The sequence below is a fragment of the Euwallacea similis genome, chromosome 33 (genome assembly GCF_039881205.1).
Source record: "Euwallacea similis isolate ESF13 chromosome 33, ESF131.1, whole genome shotgun sequence".
Taxonomy (NCBI): Eukaryota; Metazoa; Arthropoda; class Insecta; order Coleoptera; family Curculionidae; genus Euwallacea; species Euwallacea similis.
Genome location: NC_089641.1, coordinates 1,648,360 through 1,668,342, shown reverse-complemented (window position 1 = coordinate 1,668,342; position 19,983 = coordinate 1,648,360). Strand labels below are relative to the sequence as shown.

General features: G+C 33.6%; 2 protein-coding genes across 2 annotated transcripts in view; one reads left to right on the top strand and one right to left on the bottom strand.

Moving 5' to 3' along the window:
- Window positions 1–1,661: 1,661 nt before the first annotated feature.
- On the top strand, window positions 1,662–17,134 carry LOC136418233 (phospholipid-transporting ATPase ABCA3-like). Its single transcript, XM_066404225.1, has 21 exons — window positions 1,662–1,852; window positions 6,700–7,021; window positions 8,442–8,666; window positions 8,724–8,851; window positions 8,955–9,247; window positions 9,298–9,541; window positions 10,332–10,511; window positions 10,565–10,774; window positions 10,827–11,085; window positions 11,144–11,333; window positions 11,389–11,554; window positions 11,617–11,834; window positions 12,123–12,280; window positions 13,450–13,942; window positions 13,999–14,235; window positions 14,295–14,574; window positions 15,022–15,147; window positions 15,195–15,449; window positions 15,499–16,236; window positions 16,289–16,737; window positions 16,792–17,134. The coding sequence occupies exons 1-21, from the start codon at window positions 1,762–1,764 to the stop codon at window positions 16,831–16,833; spliced, it is 5,304 nt and encodes a 1,767-aa protein (XP_066260322.1). The 5' UTR covers window positions 1,662–1,761; the 3' UTR covers window positions 16,834–17,134.
- A 1,418-nt stretch (window positions 17,135–18,552) lies between these two features.
- Window positions 18,553–19,983, bottom strand: part of Fhos (Formin homology 2 domain containing) — a 93,050-nt gene continuing 91,619 nt past the window's right edge. Inside the window, exons 21-24 of the mRNA XM_066404227.1 lie at window positions 19,730–19,922; window positions 19,582–19,672; window positions 19,173–19,370; window positions 18,553–18,790 (exon numbers count right to left, since the gene is read on the bottom strand). Coding sequence (XP_066260324.1) covers window positions 18,717–18,790; window positions 19,173–19,370; window positions 19,582–19,672; window positions 19,730–19,922 — 556 coding nt within the window. The 3' untranslated portion in view covers window positions 18,553–18,716. The remainder of the gene's footprint in view (window positions 18,791–19,172; window positions 19,371–19,581; window positions 19,673–19,729; window positions 19,923–19,983) is intronic.

The window sequence follows — 19,983 nt, the reverse complement described above, 5'->3', positions numbered from 1 at the left end:
TACCAAACACCCTGTACACATGGGGTCTCAAAGAAAAAAACGAGTTTTTAGAAACTAAAGAAAATCACATAAAAGCCCCCTTTCAAAAAATTGACAACATAGTGTTACTAAGCTTTATACCTCGGAAAAATTAGATAAATTGACATAATGTTGTTTATAAGCAAATTAACATTTATGAGTAATAAATCTAAAAAATAACACAATATGTAAGCCATTCTGTATGAAAAAAATAGAGATTTAACGTATGCAATATAGCTAAAATGATTTTTTAAAATTTTAAAATCAAAGGATTATAAATAAAATAATTAAAAATCCGATAAAGGTACAAGACGACAAAAAATACTAAGAAATTGCTCCCTGTGATCACAAAGCTTATAATATTTAATAATATACAAGGTTTCCCATGGCCAAAAGATCGAGTTTCCAAGATTTAAAAGAATTTTGTGAAAATTTCTTTTGAAAAGCGTTGAAGGCGTACTCTTATTAATTCTTATATTACTCAAAGATTACTTATTCAACCCTAATGAAAAATTTAAAAAAGTAAAATAAAAATAATAAAAAAATCAATATAAAAATATATCGAAAAGTAGAGTTTTCTAAATGTAGTGACAATGATTTTGAAACAATGGCTCTATATAGGATCAAATCATTCAAAAATTGGTGAAGATAGTTATAAGATTTGTCAATTTATTCCTTATAGGTCATTATAATGTTTAGTAACACAAAGAGCATCCTATGGAAAAAAAATAGTTTTCAAGAATTAAAAAGAATTAATAGAACGAAAGTGTAGACTTTTTATGGTTTATGTGAAAGTGGGTACAGTAAGCATGAAAAGTAAAATTACAAATTGGAAATATTCAAACAAAATGACCCACATTTTGCCCACAAATGTCAGTTTTTACCTAATTTCTTCAATTATCTGCCTTTTTTGTGCATTTTTATGCCCAATTTCAGTCTCTCTATATTTATAACTGATCTATAACTCTATATCTATCAACTGTAACCAGTCGAATATTCGCAAAACAGATTCGCGTGCAAATTTCGTCCAATGCATTGTACCTATTTTAGAGTTATCGTTAAAAATTTGCAATTTAAAGAGATTTTTAGCTAAAACTCTCTTTAAAAATTATCGATACTCTGTTCGTATTAATCCACATATTACTCGAAAACTGAGTGAGGCAACTAAAAAGAGAATTTTATAGGAAAATTAACCTTAATTAGTGGTAAATCCAATAAAATTACAATATGTGTAGGATGTTCTTTATGAAAATCTAGCGTATTAGCTTCCCACACAAGGAAAATATTATTCAAAATTACTCTTTTATCTAAATGAATTTTAGTCAGTTTCACTGTTTCAATTCACCAATACTTTCAAATTTTCCAGCAATATCAATAAAAATTTACCTGATTTCCTAGTACACATGACTGCAAATCCAATTACATCATCGAAACTATGATAATTAACTAACGATTTATTCGCTATATCAGAGATTCGGAGAACCAAAGCAAGGTCACTACTTGCGTGTTATGCTCTTTCATTCACTCCGTATCATCGCTATATTGGCCTACAAACAAAGCAACACCCAATACAAACGTCTAATGAAACATCAACATTTTCAACAGCGGTTCTTAAGTGCAGAATAAGAACTGAAATCTATAGTCTTCTAGTATAATTAATAGTGATATGTCTAAGTTATTTTTGGTCAGTTGCATGCTCGGTCAATTTAATTATCTCACAATAATAATAGAACAAGTCGAATAATGTCGCGTTTGAATCGTGATTGTTCCTACAGTTTAATACCAAATGTGTCCAACGCAGAGAATAGCCATGAATGCAGTGTTCAGGAAAATTGTAAGTAATTTACTTGAAATGAATAAATAAATCGAAAATTGTAAAAATAAAATTAGATCAAATGCTGATGTAAACGACCTAACCTCGAACATTAATTGATGAAAAGGATCGTTTTATTTTTATTAAATATTGTTAAAGGGTCATACAAACTTTTAGGTAAATTACATGTGAATGACGTGATATAATGATAAGATTATTGACGCTGAAATAAGGTTATAATACAATTCATTAATCATGCTCAGCTGATTGTTCATTATAATTGAATATTCTACAGTCAGGGTTCACGGTCATACGCGAAACTTTTTCAGCTCAAGGGACTTGACTCCAGTTTGCGAACAAGTTCAATCTTTGGTATTTGTGTTGCTTGTTCAAATTTTTAAGATAAATGTGAACTTCTGCCTTCTCTACGAGACACATGGCATAGCTCAGATTGAAACAATAAAGTGTGAAAATATTAGATTGAATAATACAATAAATACAGCAAAAGAGCAATTTCCTATGGGGAAATATACATTTTCAAAGATAAAAGTTCCCTTTGACGAAATTTTCTCCACAACAAGATATTTTTCCCACTAACAGCCGAGGAGTCATCTTTTTGTTTAAATAGACTCGTTGTGGAAAATTTTAACATTTAAGGCAACTTTTGGTCTGTAATGGTTTTAGTGATTCAACTATACTTACGACATATACATACAATCTTTTTATTTTAAAGCTTTGAAATTATTAGATTTATGTATCCCGCCAGTCTAGATCCAAAAGGAATAAATAATATTAGGTATCAATTAAAGCAAACGTCTAGACCCATTAAGAATATTGATGACTAGATAAAATAAATAAAATGTGAAATAGGACGTACATGCCCCATATAGATGAGGTGTGTAAGTTAGTCAGTCTAAAGAGGGACGCTGCCCTTGCTTCATATACAGGGTATTTCAAATTCGACCCTCACCATTGGAATCTCGGAAACTAGAGGAGATACAAAAAAGTTTAAATGGGGGCAAAGTTGCGCAATCTAGTGCTTGATCGAATACCGTTTTCAAAATTTTAATTTTCCGAGTACTTCCCAAGATATCCGAGAAAAACTAAAAATTGGAGAATTCATTTTTATTTATTTTTAGCGTTATTTGACAAGAAAGGTTAAATCCGTAAGCACATTTTCATTGCCACTTTTTCTCAGCTACACAATGACATATTCAAATTTGCGATCCGACGTTTCGTCTTTCGGCTACCATCATCAACTTTATTTTTTCTTATGGGCGCCATATTGGATTTTTCTACAAAAAAATAGTACGTTTCATTCTGAATTCATTGATATAGAACTTCTTATAATTTACTTTTTTAAAAGCCGAAATATTTAAATAAAAAGAAATATTACATAGTTGGCCTTGACTCTATCGAAAGACTTTCTTTTGTTCGCGCTATATGACAGAATTTTTCAAACGAATTTAGAGCGTGTGCAGATTTCCAATGAAAATGAGTTTCCGAAGTGAAGAAAAACGAGATATGTTAAGACTTTATTACAAATTTGATAGGAACAGTACGAAAACAGCTCAAATGTATTTTGAGTTATATCCGGAAAGACAACAGCCGCATAGAACATTATTTAAAACTTTGGACGAACATTTAGCTGAGTTTGGTGCTTTTGAAAAACCTAGGATGAAGTATGGAAGCAGAATGGAAGAAGATACTAGAAATAACCTAATGGCAGAGACAAAACTAAATTATTATTAAATGTTACAAGTGCTCAAATTGACGACCTTCCTCCTGCATACATAAACGAACACGTCTATTTAAATTAATGACAGCCCTAATAATATTTCTCCTTCTGATTGCTCTACATTGTGTAATGATGTTTTCCCTAAGTTCTTCTATTGTGTTATAATCTCGATTCTCATATATTCTATTTTTCAAAGTGCCCCACAAAAAAGTATCCAAAACTGTAAGGTCGGGGGACCTTGCCGGCCATCTTACCGGCCCCGAATTTCCTATCCACCTATGTGGAAATCTATGATTTAAATAATTAGAAACGGCTCTAGTATTATGTGGGGGGGCCCCGTCATGCTGAAACCAGTATCTATTGTAATTGGCAAGGGGCAACACATCGACATAATCTTCAAATTGTGTTGTCAAGAACTGTAGATATGTTTCACCGTTTAAGGTTCCGTTGAAAAAATAAGGTCCGAGTATTTGATCGTTACAAATTCCAGCCCATACATTTAAACAATAGCGAACTTGTGGTCTAATTTCTCTAAAGCATCTAGGGTTATTTTGACTCCAAATATGTTCATTATTTCTATTGAATACACCACAATTTGAAAAAGTACTTTCATCGGTCCAAATAATGTTTTTTTAAAAATCTCGAGGATCATTCTTATTTGAGAGCCAATTGCAAAACAACATTCTTCTTTCAGGGTCACCAGGATGTAGTTTATGGGAAATGTGTATTTTATAACATTTCAAACCACTTTCTTTGAATGCTCTCCAGGCGCTAGTATGTGGCACATCCATATTTAACGAAACTTGATAAGTTGATTGTGAAGGATTTGCATTTATCTAATACAATCAAGAAAATGTTACATTTTTTTAATGTGAAATTTAGTTATACCTCTGCCAGTAGGTTATTTCTAGTATCTTCTTCCATTCTGCTTCCATACTTCATCCTAGGTTTTTCAAAAGCACCAAACTCAGCTAAATGTTCGTCCAAAGTTTTAAATAATGTTCTATGCGGCTGTTGTCTTTCCGGATATAACTCAAAATACATTTGAGCTGTTTTCGTATTGTTCCTATCAAATTTGTAATAAAGTCTTAACATATCTCGTTTTTCTTCACTTCGGAAACTCATTTTCATTGGAAATCTGCACACGCTCTAAATTCGTTTGAAAAATTCTGTCATATAGCGCGAACAAAAGAAAGTCTTTCGATGGAGTCAAGGCCAACTATGTAATATTTCTTTTTATTTAAATATTTCGGCTTTTAAAAAAGTAAATTATAAGAAGTTCTATATTAATGAATTCAGAATGAAACGTACTATTTTTTTGTCGAAAAATCCAATATGGCGCCCATAAGAAAAAATAAAGTTGATGATGGTAGCCGAAAGACGAAACGTAGGATCGCAAATTTGAATATGTCATTGTGTAGCTGAGAAAAAGTGGCAATGAAAATGTGCTTACGGATTTAACCTTTCTTGTCAAATAACGCTAAAAATAAATAAAAATGAATTCTCCAATTTTTAGTTTTTCTCGGATATCTTCGGAAGTACTCGGAAAATTAAAATTTTGAAAACGGTATTCGATCAAGCACTAGATTGCGCAACTTTGCCCCCATTTAAACTTTTTCGTATCTCCTCTAGTTTCCGAGATCCCAATGGTGAGGGTCGAATTTGAAATACCTTGTATATATGAAAATAAAAACGCTCTAGCTCGGATTGATATCTAGTGCTGTGTTTTATTGGCACCCCATTTTCCTATGAAAATCAAATAGAAATATCCATTAAAAATATAGATACTCGTTTTACTGGATTTCCACGCAGGCCCCGAATTTAGGCCTAATTTTGAAATTTGGCGTTTTCTAAAATATATTTAAAAGCTTCGAAACCTTCAAAGAAACCTATTTTTCATATGTATGTCAGAGTTCTCAATCAAATTAAAAAAAAAAACATAAAAGAGCAGAAAGAAAATTATTAAAAATTTTATAAAGTGGGAAAATCTCTAACATACCTATTAATTTCAATTTAGGTCAATTTTCCCATGACAGAATTGTGTTTAAAATAGTGTGAAACTAAGAATAAAGAATCGGGTTTTCTCTTTGACTGAGGCTATCCTACCTATCAGAATGGTGTTTACAGGGTGGAATTTAAAAACATAAAAGCTTCTAATACTTAGGCTGGTAATTTAGGGACATTTTGTGTTTTACGGAGATGCAGGAAAAAATGGCGTAGGTAAATGTCCCATAAATCACCATGAAAATTATCGAATCGTTGATTTAGCTTTTTACCATTTTTTCTTTTTAGGCAAAAATTTCTCAGATAGAAAAATATAGAAATCTCATTGGTAAAATTTTTATGGGTTTCCCCCACACAACTGACCTAATTTGGTTTTATAAATGTTTTGTCAAAAATTCTATAGAAGTTTAAACGGAAATTGTTAAATTTCGTCAAATTTTGCTGTCATCATGTTTCACGTAATCTTCTTACAAAATTTTTCTCAATAGATATTTATGGCTTTTATCTATTTAGGTTTATGTGGTTTCATTTCCTTATGTCTTATACGGCCGATACAGATAATAAATCCCAAATATTACCTGCAGGTGCCAAAGACATTTAAAATACCTTCTTCGTTATACAACTCCTCCAAGTCGATACCAAATTTCTACCAATCCCATTTTTCTTCGCCAATTATTCACAATAACGCTGGATTTGGTATTATTGTGTTTCGTATAATTTGTTTCGTAGAGTTTAATTCAATTAGCAATAGGGCAAAAAAGCCAAGAAAATTCTATTTAAAATCCTCGTGAATCGTTTTATTATTACTCTCCATTTTTGAGATATGATAAACGAGGTCAGAATAAACATCCTTTCGCAGAAATGTCCTCAACAAAAGTATTTGAAAAACACTTATCTCTAATAACTACAAACTTCCGGCAAATCCTTCACCCTATTTTTAAATCTATCAGAATTCTTCCATATAAATCGATTGACTCTATTTCAGGTGCTATTCAGGTGGCTCATTTTGAGTGAGATTCTGTCTTATTATTATTATTCTAGGGCATGGATATGAGGCTTCTAACGCGAATCATTCAGAAATTAATTATTTTCAATGTTACTGTAGCTGAAAATTTTTATTTTCTAGATATGGGACAAAAATGGAACAAATTTTGCCTACTCATATGGAAAAACTGGGTGCTACAATACCGAAAACCTCTACAAACCCTTATCGAGATCATAGCACCTGTTTTGTTTTCGATTTTGTTAGTCTTAATAAGGAGTTTGGTAGATCCAGAACCACATGACGCCATAGAATATAATCCATTTTGCACCATTCCTTTCGATATTCCCGGTTTTTGTGAGACTCCCGTAGGACCTAACAGCACTTACAGCAAAAAGTTGAAGAAGATGCTGAAAACATCTCGGATGGGCAGGGACGACGACACCGATGATTATAATATATTCAGGTATGTAAGTAGATATGTGTGTTAAAAATTTGTTAGATAATGGAACCAAATTTGTTTATTCTAAATGTCAGTTCCAAGATAGACGAAAACGGATTCCAGCCCGTCATAAACAGCCAGAAAAATGCAGTACATCGGTCGGGATTTCCTGCACATGGTTCTGACTGTTTATGATGATTCGAAATTTTTCTGCCTTATCAGAGCAAAGTTTGAATTTGCAGATTTGCAAGTATGTCTAGAACTATAAGTTGCCTATATACAAGAATGTTAAACAAAGGGTGTAAAATATTTAAAGAGGTAATAGTATGGACCAAAATAAATAAAAAAGTCTTAGTAAACATGGGTCCACAAAATAACGCTTTCGAAGATATGGAAGGTCGTTCTTTTTTGAAATATTTACCAAACATTACCAAACTGATTAACAGGCGCTGCTTACCTAAACTTTCTGCAGAACACAATGGATGATCTTTTGGACAACATTCCTTTAGATCAAAGGCAACAAATATGGTTCTAGTATTTGGTGTCCACGTCATTTTTCGATTGTGGTTAGAGAGCATTTACACCAAATTTTTTCTCATAGATAAGTAGAACCTGTATTAAGGCCTACAAGATCTCCTGATTTAAACCTTTTAGACTTCATTTTTGGAGAATATTTAAAAACACTAGTTTATGGTACTATTGTAAATAGCCTCAAGCAACTACGAATTATTCAAAAATGCCAACAAATCCGAGCCAATTAAGGGGTTTTAGAAAGAGTTCGATTATCTTTCAGACAAAGATGTCGTGCCACAAAGATGCTTGCTTATAAATAAAAGGATTTAAACATAATATAGGGCAAATATAATAAAGGGCATTTTGAACATTTTATGCAACTTTGTTTTTTGTTTTTACCGGAAGTTTGTTTTGTTTGTTTGTAAATAATTAAAAAGTAATAAATAATTACAAATAAATGTTTCAAAAAAGAATATGAAAACGTTACTTTTCGGACTCATATTTACTAAGACTTTTTTGTTTTTTTAGGTCCATATTACTCCATTTTTAATTATTTCACACTCTTTTTTAACATCGTGTATTTTTATTGTTTTAACTCTTATTTTGGCAAAATGAAGAAGTGGCGGTTTTTGTAATGAAAACCTGAGATTCAACAGATTTCATGTCATAACTAGTCACATACTGATAATAAGTACCTTCGTTTTATACTTCAAATAAGAAATGGGACCAGCAACAACAATGATACAGAAATGCAATGAGCAAATTGAATATCTTCAAATCTATGCTAATTTTATGCAATATCTTTCTCCGACAACAAAATTGGAAATAATCGTATATGAAACTAATTAGAAAATGCTATTTTTTATTACTCATGTCTTATGAATCCCATTCGTTAAATAAAACTATACATAAATGAATATATATTTTTTAGCACTTACACATTGGTGTATTCTCCTCATAATGAAGCGATAGACACAATAATGTCCCTTTTCGCTCCCTTTTTCCACCAAGTTGAATCCTTCAATACTTCTGCTGAAATGGTGGATTACTACGTAACTAGTGGAAGAAACAATACATTTGCAGCTATCCAATTTCAAGATAGTTTAATTAATAGGACTGATTTGGGACCGGATCAGAACGTAGATATTTCTATCCGGTAAGGAAGAATTTACATCAAATTAGTGTTTTTCCCAAATTTTCGATAACATTTTAGATTTCCTGCAGAACTCCGCTTCTCAAAGTCCTTGTTAGAACAGAACAATTGGCACACCAACTTAATATATCCATTATTTCAAACTGCTGGACCCAGGAGCCCCAATAGTACCAGTGGAGCAACACCAAGTGAGGAAACTCTTCTCATATAATCTCCCTCTCCCTCTCATAGAATTATTGTATCTTTGCCTTTCTAATCTTCTGCAATTCTCACTGTTACAGTATTTTTTAGATTATTTCGCGGAAGGATTTCTAACACTACAACATCTGCTATCGACGTTGGTTACTTTGTATAAATCAGGGCACAACATTTCTGGAAATCACGATATAAGTGATTTGCTTCAATTGCAAAGTCTAGGATATCCGTTTGTAAACATGAGAAGATTTCCATATGCACCTTGGAAGGAGGATTTACTTCTCACTCCTCTAAAGTCCTTTGTTAGTGTTATTGTTATGCTGAGTTTCGTCTATCCTTGCATTAACACTGTAAAGTCTATAACTACAGAAAAGGAAAAACAACTTAAGGTATGAGAGGAAGCGATGTTGAAATTGCTCTTTCTTATGTTTTTTTTCAGGAAGCAATGAAAATTATGGGACTTCCAAGTTGGCTCCACTGGGTTGCCTGGTTTCTGAAAAGTTTCAGCTATTTGCTGGTGTCAATAATTCTTATGATAGTGCTATTGAAAGTGCATTGGTACACTAATATTGAATACACGGTGTTTACATACGCAAATCCATTCGTCCTATTCATCTTCTTACTGTTTTATATATGTTCGATCATCACTTTTTGTTTTGCAATCAGCGTCTTCTTTTCCAAAGGTAAGTAAGGATTCTTTAAGAATTCTCAACTTATGCGCAAAAGTTCCTGATAGTTTCAAGGGGCCTTGAAGAAAAGAAAACTCTCTAAGACATATTCAAATTTTTTCTTTGCTTTTCCATTAATAGAAATTTTTATTTCTCAAAGATTTGGCCAGAACGCATTATCGCAGATCCTTGAGAGTTCCCTCTTTGATCCTTTAGAAAAAAAAAGTCTAAAGGAAATCAATGAATTTTCTCTTTACAATTTCATAAAGTCAAGTGGTTCTTAGAAAATTAATCAGAAACTCGATTATCAATAATAATTATTTGCGGACAACCGGAAATTTTAAAAAACTTGAATGAGAAACGAAAGGGAAAACAAAACTTTGTAATGTTTATTTTTTAAAATCTGCTCTTTGTAACTACATAAACTCACACGTTTTTGAGAAAATTCCGAATAACATCCGAATAACATGAACTTCCTGTGAAATTCTCAAAACTTCAGCCTGAAATCAGAAATCCAAGGGGATATGAACTATTTTTTTAAACCTTTTCAAGTGGTCATTAAGAACTTTTGAAACCATCAGTGTTACTTCTTCAATTACTGTTGAAACTCCACATATTCCATAAATTTATCAGAAAATTTATTCTTTTAGAAACTCATTGTGTTTTCTAGATTGCTTCCAATTAACGACTTGCAATGATTATTATAATATTTTTGCAATTTTTCTCCGTCTCTGTAGATTTACTTCACATCATATAAATTTCTCAAATTTGGTATTTCGTTCTCTAACTTCGTTCTCAATTTTAGCAAACACTGCAGCCACCATTGCAGGAGTAATGTGGTTTCTCTCCTACGCCCCATTCTCATTCCTGCAAAATAACTACGATACCCTATCAATAGGTACCAAACTTGCATCCAGTATTGGGGCGAATACTGCCATGGCATATGGATTTCAAATTGTTTTAATGTATGAGGGCACTGGAGAAGGTCAGTTTGGATAGCAAAATTACGCTTTATACTCTAATCTCGTAACATTTCAGGGGTACAATTTGATAATATTTGGAAACCAAGTACCCCAGATGATGATCTCTCTTTAGGAATAGTAATGACAATGTTGTTCCTTGATACTATAATCTACTTGCTAATAGCTCTCTATGTAGAGGCAGTTTTCCCTGGTTCTTATGGAGTTCCCAAGAAATGGTACTTTCCGTTCACACTAGAGTTTTGGTGTGGACAATCGAGGAACTCCGGTGAGCCTTTTTTAAAGATTTTCTCAGGAGAATTTTAATTATGTAATTTAAGGAATTGAAGATTTTGACGACACAATAACAAACAGTAACGAATTCTTCGAAGCAGAACCGAAGAACTTGCACACTGGTATTAGGATAAAAAAATTGAAACGTGTTTTTGGAAAGAAATTGGCAGTTCGGAATCTCTCTTTAAATATGTATGAAGACCAAATAACAGTACTACTTGGCCACAATGGGGCTGGCAAAACTACCACCATGTCAATGTTAACTGGAATGATTACGCCTTCTAGTGGAACAGCAGTTGTAAATGGGTATGAAAGCCTTCCATTATACTGAAAGTATATTAAGCAAATTTTTCCTCATCGTTAGATATGATATAAGATCAAATATGGAAGGAGTACGAAACAGTTTAGGCCTCTGCCCTCAACACAATATAATCTTTGATGATCTAACGGTAGCAGAACACATATATTTTTTCAGCCGCCTCAAGGGTTTGAAAGGCCAGGAAATTGAAGCTGAGATTACGAAGTATGTGAACTTATTGGAGCTGCAAGATAAGGTGAGTAAAATTATTATTAAGTAGCAAGAAAGTGGAACTATCAAATCATTTTAAGAGAAATTCCAAATCCAGCACTTTATCAGGAGGAATGAAGAGGAGGTTATGTGTTGGAATTGCCTTATGTGGCAATTCAAAGGTGGTGATGTTGGACGAACCTACAGCGGGAATGGATCCAACGGCGAGAAGGGCTTTGTGGGATCTTTTACTGAAACAAAAAACCGGTTTGTGGGAAAGAAATTGGAAATCCAATAATTATTCTGTATGTTCTGGTATTCTGTTATAGGTAGAACTTTACTTCTTACAACCCATTTTATGGATGAAGCCGACCTTCTCGGAGATAGAATAGCAATAATGGCTGGAGGCGAATTACAATGCTGTGGTAGCAGTTTTTTTCTGAAGAAAAAGTACGGAGCAGGTTATCATCTTATTCTGGATAAATCTCCGCAATGTGATCCAGAGAAAGTGACGATGCTGTTTAGGAAATATATTGCTGACATTGAGGTAGATGCAAAACAGAAAAAACTCTTTCTGAGTGTCGTTTAGAGGTAATATGGCTTGATTTAAATGAAAATTGATTCAGTTTCTGTAAGATATTTTGAAGCCTCGTAATCAGAGCCGTTGAAACTCTAAACGTTGAGAATGTTTAGTTCATTTTCAAAAATTGCTTAAAAATTTGTAACATATAATTTTTCTCTTAAGCAACAGAATCTGTAATATTCAGTGCAACTTAAATGAAATTTTCATACTTTTATGAATCACCCTTAATTCACATAATGAATTTTTATTTAGATTCATAGCAGTGTTGGATCCGAGCTGACGTATCTCCTAGCGGAAAGTCAGTCATACATTTTTGAAACCATGCTTAGAGATTTGGAGCAACAGTGTACTTATCTGGGCATCAATAGTTATGGTATCTCTTTAACAACTTTGGAAGATGTTTTCATGAAGTAAGTAGCTTAAATTGTGAAATCTTTCCCAGTCTGTTGAAATTCACAGAATTCGGTCACAGACAACATAGAGAATGAAAAACTATAATTTTTTTAACTGCTTCCTTGAAGAGTTCTCCTGACAAAAATCCTCAATCATTCAAAATTTCTGAGTCTCTATCTATTGTACATAGAAATTTTGAATGATTGAGGATTTTTGTCAGGAGAACTCTCTATCTATTGTACATATATTTTAGTCCTTTTTTGCACGAAAAAAACCATATTTAATAGTAATACTGATTAAAATACTGAAGAAAAGTGTGGTATCCAAGTTTTTTTAAGAAGAAAGAGCTTCTGGAGATCGTTGTCAATGCAAATGAATTAACTAGTAATCTTCGAGCATCCAAAATCTCTACCTTCTACTCATACATGTTCTCTAAGTTAATTCTCCATCTACTTTCGTTTTTCTAGTAGTAGGCAATTTCATTCTTCTTTGCCTTCCTAGAAAGCAAATGTTTCGTTGGTGTAGTATATTTTCCATATGCCACGTAGACGCTTGGAGAATTAATAAATACTACTATACTATTATCATTTGCTTGCGATAGTTTAGTTCTTGGTATGATCGGAAAACAACTCAATCCAGGTTTTTCCCCAGCATTTTCCTGCACTTTTTCTCCAGGGAAAAAATGATCCAGAAATTCTCTCTTAAAGAAGAATCCAGAAGTTCTAAGTTAAGGTCTATTATACAAGAAGAGCATTTGTTCATAATTACTCTATGTCATATTTGGTTTCGTGCGAAGTGGAAGAAATACCTAAACCAGATATGACGTTTTGCTTGGATTCTTTTTAAGAGAGTTTTCCAATTCAAATTACTTTGGATCAGTTGTGCATCCAAATTGTGGAAATTCGTAATCTCCAACTATTCAAATTAGTTTCTTCTCATTATGGATGAAACAATTTTTAATAGATTTAAACTGCCAATTGTGTTGGTTATTGCCGCTACTGTAGGCTATAAATGTTGATACATTTGATGAAATATGCATTCAATGTATGTTCCAAGTTTTTGAAATATCGCAGATTATTTTCAAAGGAAGTAGCGGCTAATTTCAAACAGTTGTGAATAAACTGTAAAATTAAACTGTAAATTTACTACTTACATTTTTACCATTCCCATGAATCTTACTTCTCAGAGTGGGTGCTGATCACGGCCAGGAAGAAATCTACAATGCCAAACTCAACAACGAAACGAATGGACACAGTACAATAGTGGACACCAAAGGTAAAAAATCACATCGCAATTGTTGGATTATTAGGAAGGATCTTTTACTCATTTTAGTCTTCAATGGTTCATCGCTTCGCATCACCGCCTCTACTGAACTCCTAATAAACCAAATCTCAGCAATGACGCTGAAGAAGCTTTTTTCTATAATTCGATCCTGGATTTTATTAGTGATCCAAATCTTAATCCCAGTGATCTTCCTGATCATTGCCATGATCGTAGTGAGAATGCAAAACAGAATAGGAAGCCTTCCAGCAATGCCTCTGGAATTGAGTAAATTTAAGGATCCAGTGGTGTTGGTGGACGGAATGGAACACAGCGGTGAATTTGCTGATTTTTATAAGAGTGTTGCCGGAAGTGCTTTCAAAAATGTCAGTTCTATTAAAGACACAGTGTTAAAATTGGTAAGTTTTACGGCAGTCTCATTGTTTTGAGAAGAAATCAAGGGTAATTCTTTTAGACTGCAGAAACTCCAATTACAGTACGAAGACGTTACATCGGAGGGGCCTCATTTACACCATTTTCTGGACCAATTTTTGAAGTAAACTATACAGTTTACTTCAATAATGACCCGTATCACACTCCAGCTTTAGCCTTGAACTTAGCTTTGAATTCTATTTACAGGAAAATACTTCAATGCAGTGATTGTGGTATAAGAATTACCAATTACCCTTTGCCTTATAGCGCTGACACCCAAGTAAATTCTTTGTATGGTACATGATGCAAGTCCGAGCAATAACTCCTGAATATCTTTAGATTAGTCTGCTCGCAACTGTAGGAAATAGTATGGGTTTTCAATTGGCCTTCAATATATGCTTCTCCATGGCTTTTGTGTCTTCGTTCTACATACTATTTGTGATCAGAGAACGAGTGAGCCAATCCAAACATCTTCAATTTGTGTCTGGAGTTAAAGTGCATGCCTTTTGGTTAACTAACTTATTCTGGGATTATGCTACTTACCTAGTTACCATAGTGGCCCTTATAATCACGTTAATTTGTTTCCAAGAAGATGGATTCAAGACTGTTTCGGACATAGGTAAGCGAATATAAAACCTTACTGTGTAAAAGGGAAGAAATGGTAAGATATGTGAAGTTGATTAAATAGGAAAAAATGCACGTTGCGTTCCTGGATAATTTTTAGGTCTTATTTTTATTTGTTTTGCTTGTTTGAAAGATTCCTTAAAGACCCTACAAATTATTTTTTTCGTTAAATTATTTCTGAAGAAAGTTCATGAAGAAATTTGTCCAGCATCTGGGAGCAATTTTCACTTGTATTTTTGACAATTTTTTTCCGAATTTAGGGGTTGCTATTTTTCATTATCCTTTAATAAAATCAAATTACCGAAAAGCTCTTCGACGCAAATATTTTTGCTACATTGCTGAGCGCCATCTCGGAAAGATGGAAAAAAATTTAACCTTTTTAAGCAATATTCAAGAGTTTTAAAGGAATTTTAGGATGTTTTTATGCTTAATCTTATTACAGCAAGGCTCTTCCTCATTTTCCTATATTTTGGATGGTGCATGTTGCCCATGATCTATCTTTCCGGATTTCTCTTTGATATTCCTTCAACTGGCTTCACAAGGATGACATTTTTCAGCATTTTCACTGGTAAGTTTCCGAGAAGTTTCAAATCGTAAAAAATGAAAAAAATTCAGGATGTGCCGCCTTCCTCGTGGTGCAGTTGCTAGGAACTCCAGGTTTCGATTTGGAATATGTGGGAAACAAACTTCACTGGATCTTTTTAATAGTCCCTCATTATTCATTAGCAAGTGGTATCTTTGATACTTACAAATTGTATTCTTACAACAATCTTTGTAATACCTATTACGAGACTTGTAAACAACAATACCCGAATTTCACCAAAGACCAGTGTTGGGATTTAAGTGCTGCTGTGCGCGAAGTTTGCAAAGGTATAAACTTTTAATTATCCTTTATCAAAATTTTAACACCATTTTCCAGGCCTTGACGATAACTATTTCAAGTGGCAATCACCTGGAATTGGACGCAACCTCTTATTTTCCTTTGGAGTGGGATTTGCTCTTATCCTACTACTACTTGCGATAGACTACAAGATATTTTCCCAAATAACCTACCAAATCGAGCAAAAATATTTTCCCAAATACCCGTCAGACATCCAAGATGTTGATTCAGATGTATTGGCTGAAAAACATAACATCTGGAACACACCAGAAAACGAGTTGAGCCGAGACTATTCTATGTATACCAAAGATCTCACGAAATATTACAAAAATTTTTTGGCTGTGAATGGAATTTGTTTAGGAGTAAGAAAGTATGAATGTTTTGGCCTGCTAGGCATTAATGGGGCCGGAAAGACCACCACTTTCAAAATGCTTACTGGGGATATAAAAATATCCTATGGTGATGCCTGGGTTAATGGAAACAGCATCAAAAGCTCCTCCAAGGAAGTCCAGAGATACATTGGATATTGTCCTCAATTTGACGCCCTTTTGGATGATTTAACTGCGAGGGAAACTCTGAGAATGTTCTGTTTATTGAGGGGAATTCCCCGCAGTTCCTGCGATGTGATAGCAGAGGAACTAGCCACAGATTTCGATTATCGAAGACATTTGGATAAGAAAGTTAAAGAGCTTAGTGGAGGGAACAAGAGGAAGTTAAGTACTTCAGTTGCACTTATTGGAGACCCTCCAGTGGTTTACTTGGATGAGCCTTCTACAGGTTATTATTATTTCATTCATTAAAACTTTGAGTGTGAAAGTAAACCTTCTAGGGATGGATCCTGCAACCAAACGTTTCCTCTGGAACGTCCTCTGTCACGTTCGTGATAGTGGCAAAACAATAATCTTAACCACCCATAGTATGGAGGAATGTGAAGCTTTGTGCACTCGCATTGCCATAATGGTAAACGGCAATTTCAAATGTTTAGGATCAACGCAACATTTGAAGAGCAAATTTGCGGAAGGGTATACCCTTATTGTAAAAGTTAAGAAACCGACTGAAAGTTTTGTGGATGCCAGTTCGGCCTCAGAAGAGATAGAGCAATTTATTAGTGATAAATTTCCGAGTGCTGTGTTAAGAGAAAAGCATGAGGAGCTTTTGACTTATTATATAACAGATAAAAGCGTGCCTTGGTCCAAGATGTTTGGCATTCTGGAAAATGCTAAAAAGGGGGAATTGAACATTGAGGATTATTCGTTAGGGCAAAGTAGCTTAGAACAGGTAAGGAGTGATGTAATAAAGCTAGTTGCACGTAGGTGCCTAATTTCTTTTTAGGTGTTCCTCACATTTACCAAACATCAGTATCAAACTGACTAAATAAATTAATTTGTGTATGTGCTTTATTGATTTAGGGAATTACTGCAGTATTTTACATACATGATATAGTAATTTAATAAATTATTTGTTAGCCTTTATTATAGCAAAGCAACTGTATAAAATCGTATGATCACTGTTTCCTATTAGATTTAGTCAGCTACGGCTTCGCTAAACCACTGACGCAAAAATTTCCCAAATTTGATATTTTTAAAAAATATTTTAGTTAAGTAATCTGTAAGATTTTTTTAAAAACGTGATATGTCTTAGAAGAAAAATAAAGTATTTTTTGAATTGTGAGAAATCTTAGCTTCAAATTTCCTTCTTTAGGAGTAGCCAAATTTGAGTTCTCTTTTTTCAAAAAAGGTCGGATTTTAATCTGAAAAATCATTGGTCGAAATTAAGGTCAAATCAGAAGAAGAATTCTTATCTCTTTTTATCTTTGGAAAATCGACCAAAATATCAAGTTTCATTATAAATATTTTAGAAAAAATTCTTTATATGACTTGAGAGGAATAGGGGTAGGGCATGACGATACTAAGAATATATTACAATACGAGATGGGAAACATTTCATTCCTCCTGTTCCTCCATTATTCGTCTCGATAAAGACACAATTTAATGAACATTCCCATTGTTCTAGGAAGCCTCACATTACGTGATAGCAAGCTTCTATGGTTTAAATCATGTTACTTTTTATTACGTCACAAAATGTAACGGTTGAGAGTTACCTTACGTAAAATGACAAGTCACATAGAATTAATGTGAGAAAAAAGAATAAAGATATATTCTAATGTCTAAACAACATCTTATTTTCTTGTACGGTTGCCACTTCATTCATTGACGTTTTAGTTTAATTTGGCATTTTAAACCGTTGTGTTCTTTGTGCATCAACTTTAGCGATAAAAATTTGTTTTTCTATGAATTAAAATAGTGCTTATTGTTATTTATTATTGTTGGTACAATGCCCAAGTTCTTAAGCAATCGGTGTGAGGAACTTGTAGCATCTCTTACCAAGTATTTTGAAAGGGAATTGGAAAATAATGATCCCTGGTTACCACTGAATTTAACTAGAAAGGTAAATAAAATTTCAATATTTTGGAATTGACTATTATAAACTCTTGTTTTATTTAGCGTGTTTCGGATGTACTGAACTTGAGATTGTCTACTGTAAGGTATTAGCAACAAAAAAAATCAGAAATTTCCTTTAATGAGTTTAGTGACTAATTATGTTTTTTTAAATGCGTTTAATCAGAACATTTCCTTTAGATTTGCCAATTTGTTAGCACTAAAGATTATTATTATTTTAATTTTTTTGTTCATTGGCATGATAACTATTTGCTCTAGATCTCACAATACTGCTAAATACTGATAGCGTTGCACCAACATCTGACAAATTCCTGCTTTACATTAATTTTGAAAAGATGTGGCAGCACTGCGGATATGAAGACTATGACGTGCATAAAACAACGTTCAAATAACGTTGCATCATTTAAATCATATATTAATTCATTCTTTCAATGTTGAAAACTTTGTTTCATTTTTCTACTTTACCTCCAAGTTGTGGGTAGAATTATTGAGACATCAAAGTGGCGCCGGAAGAAAGCTTCTCGAGGATTCAATCAAGCTCAAGTGGCTACTTTACGTGCCAATAATACACAAGAGCAGAATAAGCTTTTTAAAAAATAGAACAAAAAATAAAGAAAAACTTTTAAAAAAACAGTGTTTATTGGTAAGAATATTATATTGGTAATAAATAAAAACGAGGCGAAATATCCACATCAACTGATCTTCTAGGATATCCTTCAAGTTAAATTATTTGGCGAAGACGTGATCTAGTGCCTATTAAGGCTAGTTGGAACGTACTTTTAGCATATTGACACAGCATCAATAGCCTTTTATGTACGCCGATAGGTGATTCTTCTCTTCCTCTGAAAGGCCATTTTTAAGAGTTCTTCTTACTGGAACGAAAAAAAAAATTCCCTTTAAGAGTATAGAAACCTATTAATTTAACATGCAAAATCATGCAATAAAACACGATAAATTCGAAAGAAAAATGTCATAAAAGATTCTAAATCTGCATACTGTAGCTCTAATCCTCGCAAAAGCATCTTTTCCCACTACTATACACAGAACAGTGGAAAATGGTTAATAAATACTCAATAAAAAACTCTTAAAGAAAAATACGCGCACACTCAAACATACCAACTTGTCTACTACAATTAAGGTGAATCTCTGCTACCATAGGGGTTGTTTTCCCTTGTTCTTGACCTCTTAACTATTCACGAAGATGAGAACCATCATATAAGTTTGTGTTGTGTATTACTAATATAAAATGCTTACAAGATTTCCTGTCAGTATGTCTTGTCCTCTTCCTCTCCCTAGGTGCGGTTCTCGGCCCTTTGGTGGCAGTTTTCACTAGACTTTCCAGGATTTCATCATCCCCATCGGTTAAATGCCCGTTAGGCCCTGTGGAATTCCGCCCTAAAGTGTTGTTTTGACTACCACTTTCCCTCCGCCTGTGACGCCAAGGCAAAGTACCTGAAAGTTAACTCTTAAGGTAAAAGAACACTCTAAGTACGCGTATAGTAAAGTCTTGTTAAACTCCATCAGTCACATGAGCTTCTCAAAACTGCCGAAAATAAAGCCGTGCACTGACCAATTCTTGCGTTTTCATGGAAATTTTTCTCTTGGGAAATAAGTTAACAAAACTCTGATCTATCAGCTCTTAGGTAGGTGTTTCATAATATACCTTGCATGCTTTCTACGTCCGAAATATCACTGCCGAGTAATTGCCTCAGCTCTGCATCCGCCCTATCTTCTTTGGAGCGGAATTTCCCGACCTAATTAGACATAATTTCAAAAACCCTTAATCAAGGTTAGTCATCATCATCACTTACATCAGTAATCATTTTTCCTCGGGTCTTATTTCTTTCTCGGTGGTTGGCTTTCTTTTCCAGCTGCTGCAAGACTCTTTCCCTGGTTGTTCTGTATTCCAGGGCAAACTCGGATACTACTCGGCAGAATTCGTTTGGTTTCGTATCGGATACTTGGTGGAATGGTATTCCCAACCATAGGAGGAATTTGTGAAATCTATGAAAACGCGTGACATTGTTCATTTATTCACATCTTTATCGGTGGAATATTTTTTATT